Source organism: Solanum pennellii, chromosome 5 (assembly GCF_001406875.1).
Source record: "Solanum pennellii chromosome 5, SPENNV200".
In the NCBI taxonomy this organism is placed as follows: Eukaryota; Viridiplantae; Streptophyta; class Magnoliopsida; order Solanales; family Solanaceae; genus Solanum; species Solanum pennellii.
This window is the reverse complement of record NC_028641.1, coordinates 6,396,121-6,414,717: the sequence shown is the minus strand read 5'-3', so window position 1 is coordinate 6,414,717 and position 18,597 is coordinate 6,396,121. Positions and strand designations below refer to the sequence as shown.

The 18,597-nt window shown below is 36.7% G+C and overlaps 2 protein-coding genes across 14 annotated transcripts; both read left to right on the top strand.

Moving 5' to 3' along the window:
* Window positions 1-625: 625 nt before the first annotated feature.
* LOC107020738 lies at window positions 626-7,931 on the top strand. Of its 11 annotated transcripts, XM_015221212.2 has the most exons (7): window positions 626-801; window positions 1,042-1,107; window positions 3,358-3,536; window positions 4,067-4,133; window positions 4,229-4,464; window positions 4,667-5,468; window positions 5,561-7,931. In XM_015221212.2, exons 4-7 carry the CDS (start codon window positions 4,076-4,078, stop codon window positions 7,726-7,728), a joined length of 3,264 nt encoding a protein of 1,087 aa, XP_015076698.1. In that variant the 5' UTR covers window positions 626-801; window positions 1,042-1,107; window positions 3,358-3,536; window positions 4,067-4,075; the 3' UTR covers window positions 7,729-7,931. The 11 variants fall into 11 exon arrangements, with proteins under 11 accessions (XP_015076698.1, XP_015076695.1, XP_015076694.1 ...); XM_015221209.2 differs by lacking the exon at window positions 1,042-1,107; XM_015221208.2 differs by lacking the exon at window positions 1,042-1,107 and having other exon boundaries at window positions 3,060-3,536.
* Window positions 7,932-9,241: 1,310 nt separating this feature from the next.
* LOC107020816 lies at window positions 9,242-17,930 on the top strand. 3 transcript variants are annotated; one of them, XM_015221320.2, is made up of 5 exons: window positions 9,242-9,769; window positions 10,823-11,237; window positions 14,111-14,346; window positions 14,548-15,355; window positions 15,448-17,930. In XM_015221320.2, the coding sequence occupies exons 3-5, from the start codon at window positions 14,113-14,115 to the stop codon at window positions 17,643-17,645; spliced, it is 3,240 nt and encodes a 1,079-aa protein (XP_015076806.1). In that variant the 5' UTR covers window positions 9,242-9,769; window positions 10,823-11,237; window positions 14,111-14,112; the 3' UTR covers window positions 17,646-17,930. The 3 variants fall into 3 exon arrangements, with proteins under 3 accessions (XP_015076806.1, XP_027772985.1, XP_015076805.1); XM_027917184.1 differs by having other exon boundaries at window positions 10,820-11,237; XM_015221319.2 differs by lacking the exon at window positions 10,823-11,237.
* Window positions 17,931-18,597: the final 667 nt, after the last annotated feature.

The following is an 18,597-nucleotide window of genomic DNA, read 5'->3' as shown; positions in this document are numbered from 1 at the left end:
TGTTAACTAAACACTTCTACTTGTTCTTATGATATCTTGTGAACGCTGATACTGACACTAAAATAATACTCATTATTAACGGTAACTAATTAACAGTAATAGCTTAATTGCTATTAAATATGTATTTTTAGCGACAATTAACACTCTTTGTCTATATTTCTAAAGTTATTAGTGACATCAGATATAATGTCAATTAATTAATACAGATAAATAGTTTAACACTTTTTTTAATGTATATATTTGTTATCGCTAAAAGATACTTTTGTTATTGTGTGATGTAATAAATAAAATTGTAAGTGTCTAACTAGAGTATATTCAAATAACATAATGAACTGATCGAAGTGTCTAAACATACATATTCAACTCAAATATAACATATTTGTTTGTCGATATATACGTTATATAGCGATTTAACGGTGTATATATATATAAATAAGAAAGAAAAAAGAAGCATATGAATAAAAAAGAGACCGGATGTTGACAAATTTCATGTCACTGTTGTTATAGAAGCCTCGTTTGTTTGTGTCAAGATTTTCTTATCTGAGATTTCTCTTTCTCTAACTTTCTTCTTATTTTTACAAAAATAAAATAAAATATATAGTACTATTATTACACAACACATAACCTTTGAAGTCTCATACAACTTCTGTCTCTCTTTCTCTCTCTACTTCTTGATTTTCCCTTCTCTCTCTAAAAAAAAACAAAGTTTTTTTTTCTTTTGTTTCTGAGAACTTGTGGCCCCAGCAGATTGAAATCTACAATCTTTTTTTCAGTTTTATGAGGATCTGAGCTTCTTCAATGGTATTATCAAACTACCCTCTTTGTTCTTTTTTAATTATTTATGTTCGAATTTTGTATGACTTATTTTTTTTTTATTTTAGACTGTGTTAGAAAAAAATGATATATTTTTATATTTAGTTGGGATAAAGGGTGTACTTATTATTATACTATTTATTACTTTGTCCTCTTTTGTTCCTCTGCTTCTTATTTTTGGGGTCACTCAATTCTTCATGATTCTTGAATTTGTTGAATTGCTGCTAGTGTTGTTCATTGTTCAATCCATTTAAAGGGGGTTGAGAAAAAGTGTTTCCAAGATGTGGGGTTGAGGTAAACTCTTGTATATTTTACTTTTTTTTTTTTTTAGATTTATTCTTATTTGACTTTGAAAATCCAAGAACAGATATTTCTATTTATTTATTTATTTTTGGCTTTGTTTAGCAAAATTTGGATTCTATGGGTAATTGTGTTTCTACATTTTCTCATGGTATTTATTGTGTATTGAATTTTACTTTTGATCTTCTCTATTTGGGATCTTTTTTCTGCTTCATTTACTCTAGTAAGTGAAAAAGATGGGAACTTTGTTGCTTATAAAGTGATTTGTTTTGGGTAAAGGTTTGAACTTTAAATTGCATGAGTAAAGATTGAGACTTTATTAGAAGAAAGACCTATACTAGTTATTATAATCCAATTTAGGTGTTATTACAAGATTGGTTGTTTGTGTTTGTTAGTATATTATGATAATTAGAGAGTCGGGGATTTTCGTGCTGCTTAGAGATGAATTTCTAGATTAGTTGCAATCGCGATTATTGTCCGTTGTCTTGTTTGCTTCCTCTTGTATCCTTGTGCATTATATTGTGGTTTTAGTTGATGATAGACCAGACGAGTTGGTTCCTCGATACTGTATGTTATAAGGAGCAATTAATTTTTATGTTTTGAAACGGTGCGTGTGAACACAGCTTTAACAAAACAGTAATTGAAAATGTCCATGGAACTATCGTGTGTTGTTGAAAGTGTGCTCTGGGAGAAATTAGGATTTTTGTGATGCTTACTGACGAATTTCTAGATTAATTGCAATCTCGATTACTGTCTGTTGTCTTGTTTGTTTCCTCTTGTGTCATTGGCCACAACATTGTGGTTCTAACTAATGATGGACAAGACGAGTTGGTTTCTCATTTTCCTATGCTATAGGGAGTAATTAATTTGAAGTCTTGAAACCGGTGTGTGTGAACGCAACTTTAACAAAACAGTAATTGAAATGTCCATAAAAGTCTTGTGTGTTGTTGAAAGTATGCTCTGGGAGACAAAAAAGTTAGGATGTTTTCCACATGTTGTTCGTATGATTCGTGCGGAGTGTGTGCAGTACTTAGGCTGCTTTGGTGCAATTTGTCATCATGAGGCGAGGTTTCTTAGAATATTTTTAACAGGTATATTTGGAATTGTTTTACTTGGTAGAATCACATTTATCTTTTCGATGCTGACTACATGTTTCTGTATCCACGAATTTTCGCACGTTAAGCTTAGGAAAGAGTACAAAAAAGAAGTCCGCACGTTCACAAGTTGCGTGCATAGTCTTCTACTCCTGGAGATAATCGTGTATGTGCTAATCCGGCGTCATTAATTTGTTATCTATACAACCAATTACATAGAAATGTTAGCAAAACATTAATTGCTGATTTATGTAAAGGAAAAGTCATCAGAGTTAAGCTTTTGAAAATATAATTGAAGCAGGATAGTTTTTTCCATTTCCTTTCTTGGTTAAAAAAGCCCCCGAAAGAGTCTTCTACAGGACAATATTACGTAATTGGAGAGTTTTGGATTTTGGTGCTCCTTAGAGACAAATTTCCAAACTGCAATCTTGACCGGTGTCTGTTGTCTTGTTTGTTTCCTCTTGTATCCTTGGACACTATATTGTGGTTCAAATTAATGACGGCAAGACCAGTTGGTTCCTTGTTACTGAATGCTATTATAAGGAGCAATTAGTTTTAAGTCTTGAAACTGGTGTGTGAACATAGCTTTAACAAATGAGTAATTGGAAAACTATGTGCAAGTCTCATATATTGGATTTTCTAAGTTTTCTCTCGGAGAAAAAAAAACTAGGACTCTTTGTCCTTGTTGCCAATGAGTATCGTGCAGAATGCGTGCAATAATTGAGCTGCTTGCGTGCAATATTTGTGTTACTTTTGTGCAATTTGTCCTTTGCGTGCAACAATTGTGTTTCTTTTGTGCAATTTGTCCTTTGAAAATCATAAAGGCGAGGTTTCTAAGAATATTTTTGGCAGGTTTATTGGGAATTATTTACTTGGTAGAAACACATACATTTATCTTTCGATGCAGACTACATGCTCCAGTATCCAAGAGTTGTCCCATTTTGAACTCGACGCAACAGAAGTACATTAACTAATTAATCAAGAAAGGAATAGTTCATTAACTATCATTTTCCATTGTGATATATCTCTAAAGGTTGTTGTCATGTGTGGGACTTTAAATAGAGAAAGTTATCTTACATCTTGTGAGTCCATTTCTCCGTTTTCCTCTAAAATTCTTCAACGCGTTCTGATGTTCTTATTTCTGTTTTAGGGTATAACCATGGGCCTGTCAATGAAGATATCCTCTAGTTGACAAAAATAATCTGTCTTTTAAGGAAATTAGGGGTTCTCTAAAATTAGAGAATCTCTAATTCTCATACTTACCCCCCTACACGAACATACAAGTCTCAACGCATAACTAAAAGACTCTTGAGGAACACTGAACTTTATGTAAGTGTAACAACAACTTAGTCTTAAATCTCTACTCGTGCTATCGATTATCGAACCTGTTGTGTTTACTTTTTTAGCTAACTCTGCAATCATTTCAAGATATAGTATGTCTATTGATACAATTTTCTTTAGGTTATTTAGATCCAAGTCCTTTATTTATTTTCAACCATCATGGTGTTGCACCTGTAAACCAGCGCGATGGAGGTTTACGTAACCGTCTTAGGCTAGTTCCCTCAATTTATCATCTTTGTGTGCTACAGAACATCTTTTTCTGAAGTCATTCTGTTAAATTTGACTTTCAGTTTGTTAGTATCTTTGTATGGCGCCCCCATAGAACTCCGCCATTGCACCGCTATTTTAATAACTATGTATGTTTTGATGTATCATGTTATTCTCCTTTTTCTTGGATAAAAAATTGTCTTTCAATGCTTTTGGAATTAGATATTTGAGTTATCTGCATTTAGATACCTTTATTTTGCTAAACGTATAAGGATATGTTGGTCCTCTCAAAATAGATGTGCTGCCTACAGGAATTTGAAATGCCGTTGGTGTTTGCTGTAATGTGTTGGGATCATATGTTCGTATATATATGCGTAGGTCCTGAATATCTCATCTTCTAAGAACAGTTTCGAAGTGTATTCAGAATAAACTGTTTGGTTTTAATTAAATTGTTTGATGCCACATCTTGGCAGGAATGGGAACACAAGTGCACTATAAAGGATTCTTACCAAGCTATTACTCTATGAGAGACCTTAATGAGGATGCTAACAGCAGCAGTTGGCCCCTATGTTATGGAGATAAGACCTTAACAAACGGGCAATATTGTAATGGTTTCACGTCGAGGACTGTAACTGACGCATATCCAGGGTATGATAAGGACATTCTAAAGCAGAAAATGATTGAACACGAGGCCATATTCAGGAATCAGGTAATGCTTCCCTTTTGCTCTCTTTTCTTCTCGAGAAGTTAGTTGGAGATTTTGGTTTTCAGTGCGGTATGGTTCTACATATCCTAATGTCGTAGTCTCTTGGACTGTCCTGCTTCAAAATATCTTCATCTGCCATGTAATCCTTTTTTTGCCTCATGTCAACGACGTTATGAATATACTTAATGCAATGGTTTGCTTGTAGGTGGTGGAACTTCATCGCCTTTACAGAACTCAAAGGGACATGATGGACGATTTCAAAAGGAAGGAAATGCATAAATATCGTTCATCAATGGAGCCATCATGTTCATCCACTCACCTAGGATCTCAAGTACCATCTGAGGATGTCCGGAAATGGCACATCGCGAACTTTCCCTTGGAAAATTCTAGCTATACTAGACCATCTACATCTGGTACTGAAATTGTTAATTCTCCCTTTAGTTCTTCAAAAGGAGATTGTGTACAGCCTGGTCGAGTTCAAATGCAAAATGATTATTCTTCGAAAGCATGTGATGTTTTGGAGGCTAGGCCTTCAAAGGTCCGGAAAAAGTTGTTTGATCTTCACCTTCCTGCCGATGATTACTTAGATACAGAAGAAGGTGGGCAGTTGCGAGATAATGCAGGATCTTTACATCCTTGTTATCCTGCTAATGGAGATTATGTAGTTACTCAAGAGAGTGGAACAAAATTGTTTCTTGGTGGTGGTGCAAAGGGTGATAGCCGAAAAGATGCTTCAACATCCAATTCGTGTTTGAGAAGCTCAATTGGGTTGGCTGACCTAAATGAACCAGCGCAGCTTGATGAAGCAACCGATCCTGTTGAATTTCTTGGTTATGGTAATAATCATAAAGAGACTAGAAGCATAAATCCTTCTGCAAAATCAAATTCACCGTTTGTGGCTTTGCCTTGGAATTCCAGTTGTGCAAGTCCAAATGAGTCTTTAAGTAACCTATACGATCGCAGTAGAGGCAAAGAGAGGGAGTGGTTGACTTCGGTACATGAAACAGGTGACGGTTCCTTCTGAAATTTCTCTATATTACTCATGTTTGAAAGCTTCCGGAATTTTTTGTACCGATCTTTGAGTTGCTTCAATCTGCAGGTAACATCAAAGGTAGCTCAGCTTCATTACCAAGAGGTCTTGAAGAAGACAAGAGAGCTGCAGCTTCCCATCAAGCACCAGTTATGATTAACAAAGCCTATCAAGCTCCAAGCCCTCATATAGTTCACCATATTAAGGATGGTATTTGGAAAGATAGAACAGGACATAGTTTAGATATGTCTCACAGAAATGGTGAGCAGTCTAATTATACTCAAGTGGGACCATTTGTTACTTCCAAGATGGCTAGTCCATATCCATATGCAAGTTCCTCTGAATTTAGCAGTTCGTGGCCGCACTCTGTCTCTTCTTGGGAGAAGCCAAATGGTAGCTTTACTCAGAGGTTATCCTCGTTGCACACAAACTCAGTTTTCAACTCATCTGCAGCAGTTGGTAAGGGTTCACAGTCATCTCAGAGCCAAATTGGAGACTATTGGCATGCTAATGGTGGCAGTTTTAGGTTGCGTCCTGGATGTGCCGGTGAGATACCCATCAGGAGTGGTTTCTACCATGGGTCCTCATCTGGGACGAAAGAATCACCAATTCACATCCCTTCAGGTGGTTTTGACTCTTTGAGCTACATTAAGGGGGGCCGTTTTACATCTGAACGTTCCTCTAATAATGCATGTGAGAATTTTCTTATTAGCTCTAACAATATGGATGTGAAATCTGCAAAAGGCTTCAACTTAAATGTTCTAGCAACGAGTGCACTCAGCGAGGAACCTCCCAGGCGAGATGTTGAGTATGGTAATGAAAAAAGAGAGCATCAAGACCCTGTGACAGTGTTGCCATGGCTTAAAGGTAAAGCAAATGGTAACAATGAGGGCATCAATGCTAGGTTAGGTGGAACTTCAGCAAATTCTGGCTTTGTCCAGGCTTACTCAAACCCTCCTTTTTGCCAGAGTGATTCATCAGCTTTTGAACATCACCGTATGAAGACCACAAAAGAAGTGGGCGAGACGGGACATGTAAGAAAAATACTTGGTGTTCCAATCCTCGATATTCCTGTTAGTTCCAAAAATGAGTCGTCATCATCACTTGTTTTTCCTTCTGCTAATCTTCGTTCTTCTCCTGAGAGAAAGACTATCAAACAAGAGAGGAGGAGTATGGTGATCGACATTAACGTGGCTTGTGACCTTTCTATGCTTGAGCCCGAGGAACCTGTTGTTGTAGAACAAATTGCTACTAAGAAAGTGATGGAGACAAAAGCTATGAACATCAGGAATCACTTTGATTTGAACTCATGTATTACCGAGGATGAAGAAGAACCAGTTTCTGCTGTAACCGGCAAGGCCAGTGCGAAAACTATTCTGGATATAGATCTCGAAGCCCCTGTACTTTTGGACATTGAACAAGATGATTTGCCTGGAGAAGACGATGGGAAGAAACGCGAGGCATCTTTGCAGCGCACACAGGAGGAACTACTCAAGACTGCAGCAGAAGCAATAGTTGCCATCTCATCATTCACTCATTGCACTGCAATAGAGGAAACACAAAGTGATCCGTCTGATGATCCTCTGGAATCTCTTCGATGGTTTGTTGACGTGGTCTCTTCTTGTGCAGCGGAGCTTGATAGTACTCCATCTGCTAAAGAAATTACAGGCAAGAACAACAACATGATGGTTGCTCATAGTACTTTTAAGGATTTAGATTACTTTGAAGCTATGACATTGCAACTAGAAGAGACCAAGGAGGAAGATTACATGCCCAAGCCATTTGTTCCTGAAGTCCAAACAATGGAAGATGCAGGAGCAGCCAGTTCACTACCAAATCGACCACGAAGAGGGAATCCAAGGAGGGGAAGACAACGGAGGGACTTCCAAAGGGATGTCCTTCCCGGTCTAGCTTCATTGTCAAGGCATGAGGTGACTGAAGACATTCAGATATTCGGAGGGTTGATGAGAGCAACAGGCCATGCTTGGAACTCCAGTTTGACAAGAAGGAACGGGACAAGAAATGGAGGTGCAAGGGGAAGGAGGAAAAAAGTCGTGTACACCAGTACCCCGGTATTGACCACAACTACAACAAGCTCTCCACTAATTTACCAACTTAACAACATTGAAGCCAGTTTGGAAGATAACAAAAGCTTAACAGGGTGGGGAAAGACACCTAGACGCCCTCGGAGACAAAGATGCCCTGCAGGCAATCCTCCTCCTGTCCTGTTAACTTGAAAACACAGGGCAAATAACTCTGTAATTTCATCCATTCAACATTTATAGAGATGACATTAACCGATTAGCGTTCATTTTATGAATTTCAGGAGTGAATTTTTTAGCTACATGGAGATTGTCATTGTACATGGTTTTGTGTTTTGCAGGAATTGTTTCTGAGAATGAAATGATGGAAAATCCTCAGGCATCTATTATATCCCTCATGAGTTGTGTTACTCTAATGTCTATGATGTAACCTCGTCTTCATAGGAAAGTTACATGGTATATATAGAATCTAATCTCTAACCTCGTCTTCGTAGGAAAGTTACATTGTATATACAAGATCTAATCTCTATGATGTAACCTCGTCTTTATAGGATAGTTACATTGTATATACATGATCTAATCTCTATGATGTAACCTCGTCTTTATAGGATAGTTACATTGTATATACATGATCTAATCTCTATGATGTAATCTCATCTTCGTAGGAAAATTACATTGTATATATAAGATCTAATCTCTATGATGTAACCTCGTCTTGAAAGTTACATTGTATATACTGGATCGACCTTTTGATTTATATGTATATCCTTATGTTTATGAATATTTTATTAGACTAAATAAAAGAACTATAGGAAAAAGACATAATAAAGACCATACAACAATCATTTAAGAGAATTTGACTAGTACAAGTAAAGTTTATAAAGGAAATATTCTATTACAAATATATAAGGAATAAAAGAAATTCCTATTGAACAAAAATAAAGGCACTCAAAATTCAAAAGAAAACTTAAAAAAACACGTGTTTTTTTTAAAAAATATTTTATTAAAGCTATTAGTCACTTTTTTTCTTAAAGATTCAAATTATTTCTTTTAAATAGTTTTTTTTCCCAATTAAAATACATATTTTTATATTATATCTATAGTATAATGTGACAAGGAAAGAGAGAAGAGAAGGGAGTTATCAGTTTTCTTTTATTTTTATTACTTCAATATCTGTACTAAAAGCAAGGAAGGTGGAGAGAATCTAGAAAATGTCCATTTCTTTTTTTATTTCCTAAAAAACACACATATTTTATTTATTTATAATGACAATAATTATGGAAACAAATTAATATGATAGATAAAGAAGAGTAATCAATTGAGATACATAACAAAAAAGGATAATTTAGTTAATTACTTACTTTTTAGTTCAAATTAACTTTTTTTACTTGCATATCTATACACCTCAATTTAATTTAAATCAGTAACTAATAATTTAAGTATTTTAATTTATCTCTATGTTGTACTTTATAAAAGTCTTGATATTGACGTGACATATATATTTTATACATATCTAGACTCTTGATAGTCATTTTATAAGTTTGAATGTTTTTAACAAATTGTTTAGACGTGCATATTTATAAATTAAAATTATATTGAGTGTTTATTTATATTTTAATATTTTCAATATGTGTTCGAATTATCAAATAAATTGAGACGGAGGAATAGAAAAGAGACCGAATGTTGACAAATTTCATGTCCACTGTTGTTACAGAAGCCTCGTTTGTTTGTGTGAAGATTTTCTTATCTGGGATCTCTCTTTCTTTCTTCCTATTTTACAAAAAAAAATATAGTACTACAACACAACCTTTCAAGTCTCAATAGAACTTGTGTCTTTCTCTCTCTTCTTCTTGATTTTCCCTTCTCTCTCTAAAAAAAAGAGCTTTCTTTTTCTTTGTTTCTGAGAAGTTGTGGCCCCAGCAGATCGAAATCTCCAATCTTTTTTTCAGTTTTATGAGGATCTGAGCTTCTTCAATGGTGTTAGCAGACTACCCACTTTGTTCTTTTCTTCAAATTCTTTCTTAAATTATTATTTCTATACATCATGTAAAATGGGAGAGAGTACTTATTATTATTATACTACTATTTATTACTTTGTCTTCTTTTGTTCCTCTGCTTCTTCTTTTTTGGGGTCACTCAATTCTCCATATGATTCTTGAATTGCTGCTGCTGCAAGTGTTGTTCAATCCATGAAAAAGGGTGTTGAGAACCAGTGTTTACAAGATGTGGGGTTGAGGTAAATTCTTGTTGATTTATTCTTATTTGACTTTAAAAATCCAAGGATAAAATAAGTCTATTTTGTTCTTTTGCTTGGTTTTGGATTCTATGGGTAATTGTGTTTATGGAGTACATTTTTCTTTTTAATGCTAATTGCAGATTTGATTAAGTTCTTGAGTTTATTAGTGATCCTCTTTATTTGGGATCTTTTTTTCTGGATTTTTTGTGTTTATGACTTCTTCATTTACTCTAACAAGTGAAAAAGATTGGAACTTTGTTGGTTTTAAAGTGATTTGTGCTTCATTTACTCTTAAAGTTGAAAAAGATTGGAACTTTGTTGGTTATAAAGTGAGTTGTTTTGGGTAATGGTTTAAACTTTGAATTGCATGAGTAAAGACTGAGACTTTATTAGAAGAAAGACCTATACTAGTTATTAAAATCCAATTTAGGAAGTTCATGGTGAGAGTGAGTACATTAAAATAAATTTCATATGCTATTACAAGATTGGTTGCTAGTGATTGTTAGCAGATTATGATAATTGGAGAGTCGGGGATTTTCGTGTTGCTTTGATATGAATTTCTAGATTAATTGCAATCTCGGTTACTGTCCGTTGTCTTGTTTGCTTCCTCTTGTATCCTTGGGCACTACATTGTGGTTCTAGTTAATGATGGACAAGGCGAGTTGGTTCCTCGTTACCTTGTGCTATAGGGAGCGATTAATTTTAGTCTTGAAATCGGTGCGTGTGAACGCAACTTTAACAAAATAGTAAATGAAAATGCGCACGGGAGTCTTGTTTGTTGTTGAAAGTGCGCCCTAGTAGACAATTTTTTTTTGGATTTTTTCCACATGTTGCTTGTAAGAATCGTGCAAAGTGCGTGCGTTACGTGGGCTGCTTTGGTGCAATTTGTCCTTTGAAAATCATGATGGCGAGGTTTTTGTAAGCATATTTTTAACAGGTCTATTTGGGATTATTTTACCTGGTAGAAACACAGGTTTTTGAATTTTATTTTATAAGGGCTTGATAGAAACACAATGATCTTTTGACTACCGGATAATTTTCGTTAACCAGCAGGCAGTAGAATCAGCTGATAGGCATAGGCAAGCGTAGCGAATCACATATATAAGCCCCTGCCAGCGCACAGATGGATAGGGTGCGCGAAGCGCGAAGGGTTGATGCTGACCACATGTTCTTGTATCCAAGAATTGTCTCATGTTAAGCTTAGGAAAGAGTACAAAAGAGAAGTCCACATATTCACACGTTGCGTGCAAAGTCTTCTACTCCTACAGATAATCTTGCATGTGCTGATCTGGCATTATTAATTTGTAATCTATACAACCAATTACATGGAAATGTTAACAAAGTATTAATTGCTAATTTATGTAAAGGGAGAACCGGCAAAGTTAATCTTTTAAAAGACTTACTTGAAGCAGGATAGGTTTTTCCATTTCCTCTTTTTGGGAAATAAACCTGAGAGAGTCTTCTTCAGGTTAGTATCCACGCAATTGATCTTCTCTTCATTAATTCTTCAAGGCGTCCTGATAGTCTTGTTTCTGTCTTCATCAGTAGATTACGGTAATTGGATAGTTTTGGATTTTTGTGCTGCTTATAGACAAATTACCAAGTTAATTGCAATCTTGATCGGTGTCCGTTGTCTTGTTTGTTTCCTCTTGTATCCATGGGCACTACATTGTGGTTCAAACTAACGATGGGCAAGACAAGTTGGTTTCTCGTCACCCTATGCTGTAGGAAGTAATTAATTTTAAGTCTTGTAACCGGTGCGTGTGAACACAACTTTAACAGAACAGTAATTGAAAATGTCCATGGTATTCTCACATATTGGATGTTGAAAGTGTTCTCTAGGAGAAAAAAGCTAGTAGTTTTTTTTGTCCTTGTTGACTATGAGAATCGTGCAGAGTACGTGCAATAATTAGGTTGCTTTGACGCAATTTGTCCTTTAAAAATCATGATGGTGAGGTTTCTAAGAATATTTTTGGCATGTCTATTTGGAATCATATTACTTGGTAGAAACACATTTGTCTTGGATGTTAAACTTGATGCAAGAGAAGTACATTAACAAATTAATCAAGAAGGAATAGTTCATTAATTATCATTTTCTTGTGATACATCTCTAAAGGTTATGGCATTTTTAAATAGATTTCTCCTCTTCTTTTATTCCTCCGGTCCCTCTGTCTATCTGTGTAAAAGAACTTTAAAAGAAACAGGGTAAGAAAGAAATGGAGGAAGATATCATTGGTGATGCAGACAAGTGATTCTATTATAAGCTTCAGATAGCAGTACTCCATCACCTTTTACTACTTCTCGTATCATTTCAGATATTTGATCATTTGCTTTCTTACCCTTACTTGTGTATTACATTTGTTGTATTGTTTGATTCCATTTTGTAAGTAATTTGATGTAAGCTAGGAGTTTCCCCCCATATTGCTGGTTAGAATCGTGCAGAGTGCGTGCAATACTTGGGTGTCTCTGGTGCAATTATCCTTTGATGGTTAGGTTTCTAAGAATATTTATAACAGGTCTATTTGGGATTGTTTACTCTGTAAAAACAACTGTTTTCTATTGATGCTGATGAAATGTTCCAGTATCCAAGAAGTGTTGCTTGTTAAGCTTAGAAAAAATACAAAAGAGAGAAGTCCACATGTTCACACATAGTGGGCAAAGTCTTCTACTCCTGGAGATAATCTTGCTGATTTATGTAAACCGTAAAGAGAAAGTAATTGAAGTTAGCTTTTGAAAGATATACTTGAAGCAAAACAGTTTTTTTGCCTTTCCTCTTTTTGGGAAAAAAGAACGACCTGTAATAGTCTTTTCAGGATAGTATCTATGCTATTGCTCTTCTCTTCATAAAATTCTTCAAGGTATCCTGAAAGTCTTATTACTATTTGTTTCCTCTGCTATCCTAAGGCACTATGTTGTGGTTGTAATTAATGATGGACAAAAGAAGAGTTGGTTCCTCGTGACTGTATGCTATACAGAATAATTAATTTGAAGTCTTGAAATGGGTGCTTGTTAACATAACTTTAACAAAGTATGCTCTAGGAGAAAATAAAAAAGCAAGGAGTTTTCCCCCATGTTGGCGGTGAGAACCGTGCAGAGTGCGTGCAGTACTGGGGTTGCTCTTGTGCAATTTGTTCTGTAGAATGTCTTTTGGATTGTGTTACTTGGTATACACATAGTTATCTTTCGATGCTGACTACATGCTCCAGTATCCAAGAATTGTTGCATGTTAAACTTTGGAAAGAGTACAAAAGAGAAGAAGTCCACAAGTTCACACTGTGAGTGAACTCTTTTACTCCTGGAGATAATTTTGCACGTGCTGATATGGCCTCATTAATTTGTAATCTGCACAACCGCTTTTATGGAAATGTTAATAAAGCATCAAGTGCTGATTTATGTAAGGGAAAGTTGTCGTAGTTAGATGTTATTTGAAGCAGAATAGTTTTTTTGTTTTCTTTTTCCTCTTTTTGGGAAAAAACCTAAAAAATTCTTCATCATGACAGTAGCAGTGCAATTGATCTTCTCTTCATAAATTCTTCATCGCGTCCTTGATGTTCTTGTTTCTGTTTTAGGGTATAACCCATGGGCCCGTCAATGAATATATCCCTAGTTAGCAAAAATAGTTTGTCTTTCAAGGCATGTTGGGGGTTCTCTAAAATTAGAGAATCATACTTACCCCTACACAAACATATAATTCTCAACGCATAACTAAAATACTCTTGAGGAACACCGAACTTTATGTAAGTGTAACCACAGCTTACTCTTAATCTCTACCCCTGCTATCAGTTATCGAACCTGTCGTTTTTTTTTTATCCAACTCCGCCATCATTTCAAGAAATCGTATGTCTACTGATACAGCTACCTTTATGTGATTTAGACAAGTCCTCTTTTATTATTTTCAATCATCATGGTGTGGCACCTGTAAATCGGTGCATATGGAGGTCTAACGTGGGATATAGTTAAACCATCTTAGGCTTGTTCCTCAATTGATCATCTTTATGTTCTACTTGTTCATATCTATTCTACAGCACATCTTTTTCTGAAGTCATTCCGTGGTATGACACTCCCCTAGCACGTGTTTGGTACCAAAGTCTTCTAAAGCACTAAACCTTCATTTTGCTAAACGTGTGAGCAATGTTGGCCCTCTCAACATAGATGTGCTTTACATAATGCTGACGTTGGTGTTTGCTGTAATCTGTTTGGATCATATGTTCGTAAATAGATGTGTAGGTCTGAGTATCTCAATTCTGTTTCATTGTGGTAGTCTTTTTAGAACAGTTTTAAAGTTTATTCAGAATAAACTGTTTGGTTTTAATTAAATTGTTTGATGCCAAATCTTGGCAGGAATGGGAACACAAGTGCACTATAAAGGATTCCGACCAAGCTATTACTCTATGAGGGACCTTAATGAGGATTCTAACAGCAGCAGTTGGACCCCATCTTATGGAGATAAGACATTACCAAACAGCCAATATTGTAATGGTTTCACCCCGAGGACTACAACTAATGCATATCCAGGGTATGATAAGGACATTCTAAAGCAGAGAATGCTTGAACACGAAGCCATATTCAGGAATCAGGTAACGCTTCCCTTCCTTTTTCTTTTCTTTAAATTTTTGAGGGGTTAGTTGGAAATTTTGGTTTTCAGTATGGTTCTACATATCCTAATGCTGTAGTCTCTTAAACACTCTGCTTCAAAATCTCTTCACCTGCCATGCATTCCTTTTTTTGCCTTGTGTCAGTGGCGTTTCAAATATACTTATGCAATGGTTTGCTTGTAGGTGGTGGAACTTCATCGCCTTTACAGAACTCAAAGGGACATGATGGACGAATTTAAAAGGAAGGAAATGCATAAATATCGCGCATCAATGGAGCCATCATGTTCATCCAGTCACCTAGGACCTCAAATACCATCTGAGGATGTTCGGAAATGGCACATCACAAATTTTCCGTTGGAAAATTCTAGTTATACGAGACCATCTACATCTGGTACTGAAATTGTTAATTCTCCATTTAGTTCTTCAAAAGGAGATGGTGTACAGCCTGGTCGAGTTCAAATGCAAAATGGATATTCTTCGAAAGCCTGTGATATTTTGGAGGCTAGGCCCTCAAAGGTCCGGAAAATGTTGTTTGATCTTCAGCTTCCAGCTGATGATTACATAGATACAGAAGATGGTGGGCAGTCGCGAGATAATGCAGGATCTTTACATCCTAGTTATCCTGCTAATGGAAACTATGTAGTTCCTCAAGAGAATGGAACAAAATTGTTTCTTGGTGGCGCTGGTGCTGCAAAAGGTGATAGCCGAAAAGATGCTTCAGCATCCAATTCATGTTTGAGAAGCCCGATTGGGTTGGCTGACCTAAATGAACCAGCGCAGATTGATGATGCAGCTGATCCTGTTGATTTTCTTGGTTACGGTAATAATCATAATGAGACTAGAAGCATAAATGCTTCTGCAAAATCAAATCCGCCGTTTGTGGCTTTGCCTTGGAATTCCAATTGTGCAAGCCCAAATGAGTCTTTAAGTAACCCATACAATCGCAGTAGAGGCAAAGAGAGGGAGTGGTTGGCTTCGGCATATGAAACCGGTAATAGTTTCTTCTGAAACTTCTGTATATTTATCAAGTTTAGCAGCTTCCGGAATTCATTTTTACCTGTCTTGAGTTGCTTCAATTTGCAGGTAACATCAAAGGTAGCTCTGTTTCATTACCAAGAGGTCTCGAAGAAGAAAAGATCCCTACAGCTTCCCATCAAGCACCAGTAATTATTAACAAAGCCTATCAGGCTCCGGGCGCTCATCTAGTTCACCACATTAAGGATGGAATTTGGAAAGATAGAACAGGACATAGTTTAGATATGTCTCACAGAAATGGTGAGCAGTCTAACTATACTCAAGTGGGACCATTTGTTACTTCCAAGATGGCTAGTCCATTTCCATGTGCAGGTTCTTCTGAATTTAGCAGTTCGTGGCCGCACTCTGTCTCTTCTTGGGAGAAGCCAAACGGTAGCTTTACTCAGAGGTTATCCTCATTGCATACAAACTCATTTTTCAACTCATCTGCAGCAGTTGGTAATGGTTCACAGTCATCTCAGAGACAAATTGGAGATTATTGGCAAGCTAATGGTGGTAGTTCTAGGGTGCGTCCAGGCCGTGCCAGTGAGCTACCCAACCGAAGTGTTTTCTACCATGGGTCCTCATCTGGGACGAAAGAATCACCAATTCACATCCCTTCAGGTGCTTTTGACTCTTTGAGCTACATTAAGGGGGACCGTTTTACATCTGAACGTTCCTCTAATAATGCATCCGAGAATTTTCTCATTAGTTCTAACAATACGGATGTGAAATCTGTTAAAGGCTTCAACTTAAATGTGCTAGCAACAAGTGCACTCAGCGAGGAAGCTCCAAGGCAAGATGTTGAGTTTAGTAATGAAAAAAGAGAGCGTCAAGACCCTGTGACAGTTTTGCCATGGCTTAAAGCTAAATCAAATTATAAAAATGAGGACGTCAATACAAGGATAGGTGGAACTTCAGCAAATTCAGGATTCGTCCAGGCTCACTCAAACTCTCCTTTCTGCCAGAGTGATCCATCAGCTTTGGAACATCAGCATATGAAGACCACGAAAGAAGTGGGAGAGATGGGACATGTAAGAAAAATTCTTGGTGTTCCAATCCTCGACATTCCCGTTGCTTCCAGAAATGAGTCATCATCATCACTTGTTTCCGCTTCTGCTAATCTCCGTTCCTCTCCTGAGAGAAAGACTATCAGACATGAGAGGAGGAGTATGGTGATCGACATTAATGTGGCTTGTGATCTTTCTATGGTTGAGCCCGAAGAATCTGATGCTGTAGAACATATCGTTACTACGAAAGTGATGGAGACAAAAACTATCAACATCAAGAATCACTTTGATCTGAACTCATGTATTACTGATGAAGAACCAATTTCTTATGAAACCAATAAGGCCAATGTGAAGACTATTCTGGATATAGATCTGGAAGCCCCTGTAGTTATGGACATTGAACAAGATAATTTTCCTAGAGAAGAAGATGAAATGCAACATGGGACATCTTCGCAGCTGCCTGACCATAAACCTGAGCAAACACAGGAGGAATTACTCAGGATTGCAGCAGAAGCAATAGTTGTCATCTCATCATCCGCTCATTGCAACTCGACTGAGGAAAGACACAGTGATACGTCTGATGATCCTCTGACATCTCTTCGGTGGTTTGTTGATGTGGTCTCTTCTTGTGCAGCCGAGCTAGATAGTACTCCATCTGCTAAAGAAATTACATACAGGAGCAACAACATGATGGTTGCACATAGTGCTTTTAAGGAAATTGATTACTTTGAAGCAATGACATTGCAATTAACAGAGACCAAGGAGGAAGACTACATGCCCAAGCCATTTGTTCCTGAAGTCCAAACAGTGGAAGATGCAGGAGCCAGTTCACTAACAAACCGACCCCGAAGAGGGAATGCAAGGAGGGGAAGACAACGGAGGGACTTCCAAAGGGATATCCTTCCCGGTCTAGCTTCATTGTCAAGGCATGAGGTGACCGAAGACATTCAGATATTTGGAGGGTTGATGAGAGCAACAGGCCATACTTGGAACTCCAGTTTGACAAGAAGGAATGGGACAAGAAATGGAGGTACTAGGGGAAGACGGAAAAAAGTTGTGGACACCAGTATTCCAGCCCCAGCCCCAGCCCCGGTGCTGACCACAACAACGGTGAGCTCTCCACTAATACACCAACTTAATAACATTGAAGCCAGTTTGGAAGATAATAAAAGCCTAACAGGGTGGGGAAAGACACCTAGACGCCCTCGGAGACAAAGATGCCCTGCAGGCACTCCTTCGGCTGTCCTGTTAACTTAAAACATGGGGAAAACGAGGCTGTAATTTCATCCATTCATCGATTATAGAGTGACATTAACCGATTAACGGATTTAGGGAGCTTCTTTTATGAATTTCAGGAGTGAATTTTTTAGCTGCATGGGGATTGTTGTTGTACATGTCTTTGTTCTTGCTCCATAATTTGGAGCCCCCATTATTATGTTTCTGCCATTGGATATACTGACCTTATATTCAGCAAGATGCTGCATATTGTCTTGTGCTATTAGCATTTTATTAATGCTATTCAGTGAATGTTGTTGGCTTCCACATGCTTTTTTCCCTCAAATCTTAACATAAGATCTTCATGGGAGTTAGCCTCTGAATATTACAAGTACAAAATCCCATAGCTTTGGCTTTGGAGGGCATAGTGTATACTGATCTTACTACCTACATCGTGGAGATAGTAAGACTGTTTTTGGAAGATGCTTGGCTCAAGTAACACGTAATACTTGTAAAATAAAAAACTACGAGAATAGTGTTGTTGCTGCAAATATGAACTTAGAGATGTTACTAACTCTGTAGTAGGAAGAATAATAGGATAGAGGAAACTCAAGATTAACATAGTTCAATTTTTACTTGGAATTGAGACATAATAATTGAAATATTACCTATTTATTATTTTTGTTTTCTTTCTTGTTTTTGTTATTACAATGTATAATAAGGACAACACATTTCTAGAAGTCTTGAAAAGATTTCAAGTTTGGACCTACCAAAAGTATTAGGTTGGACAATGTACTCCCACGTTCAGTCCATTGTTTGGTTCTCCACATCTTCTGTGGTTCACAACTTCACACTTAATTCCCTTTGTTCCCAAAAGTAGGGACAATAAGAATAATAAAACAATGCTCGGTCAGTGATGAAGCTAGAAATTTAAATAAATTTATTTTTATCTTATTCACATATTTTAATTTTTAACAAAAAAGGATCTAATTGA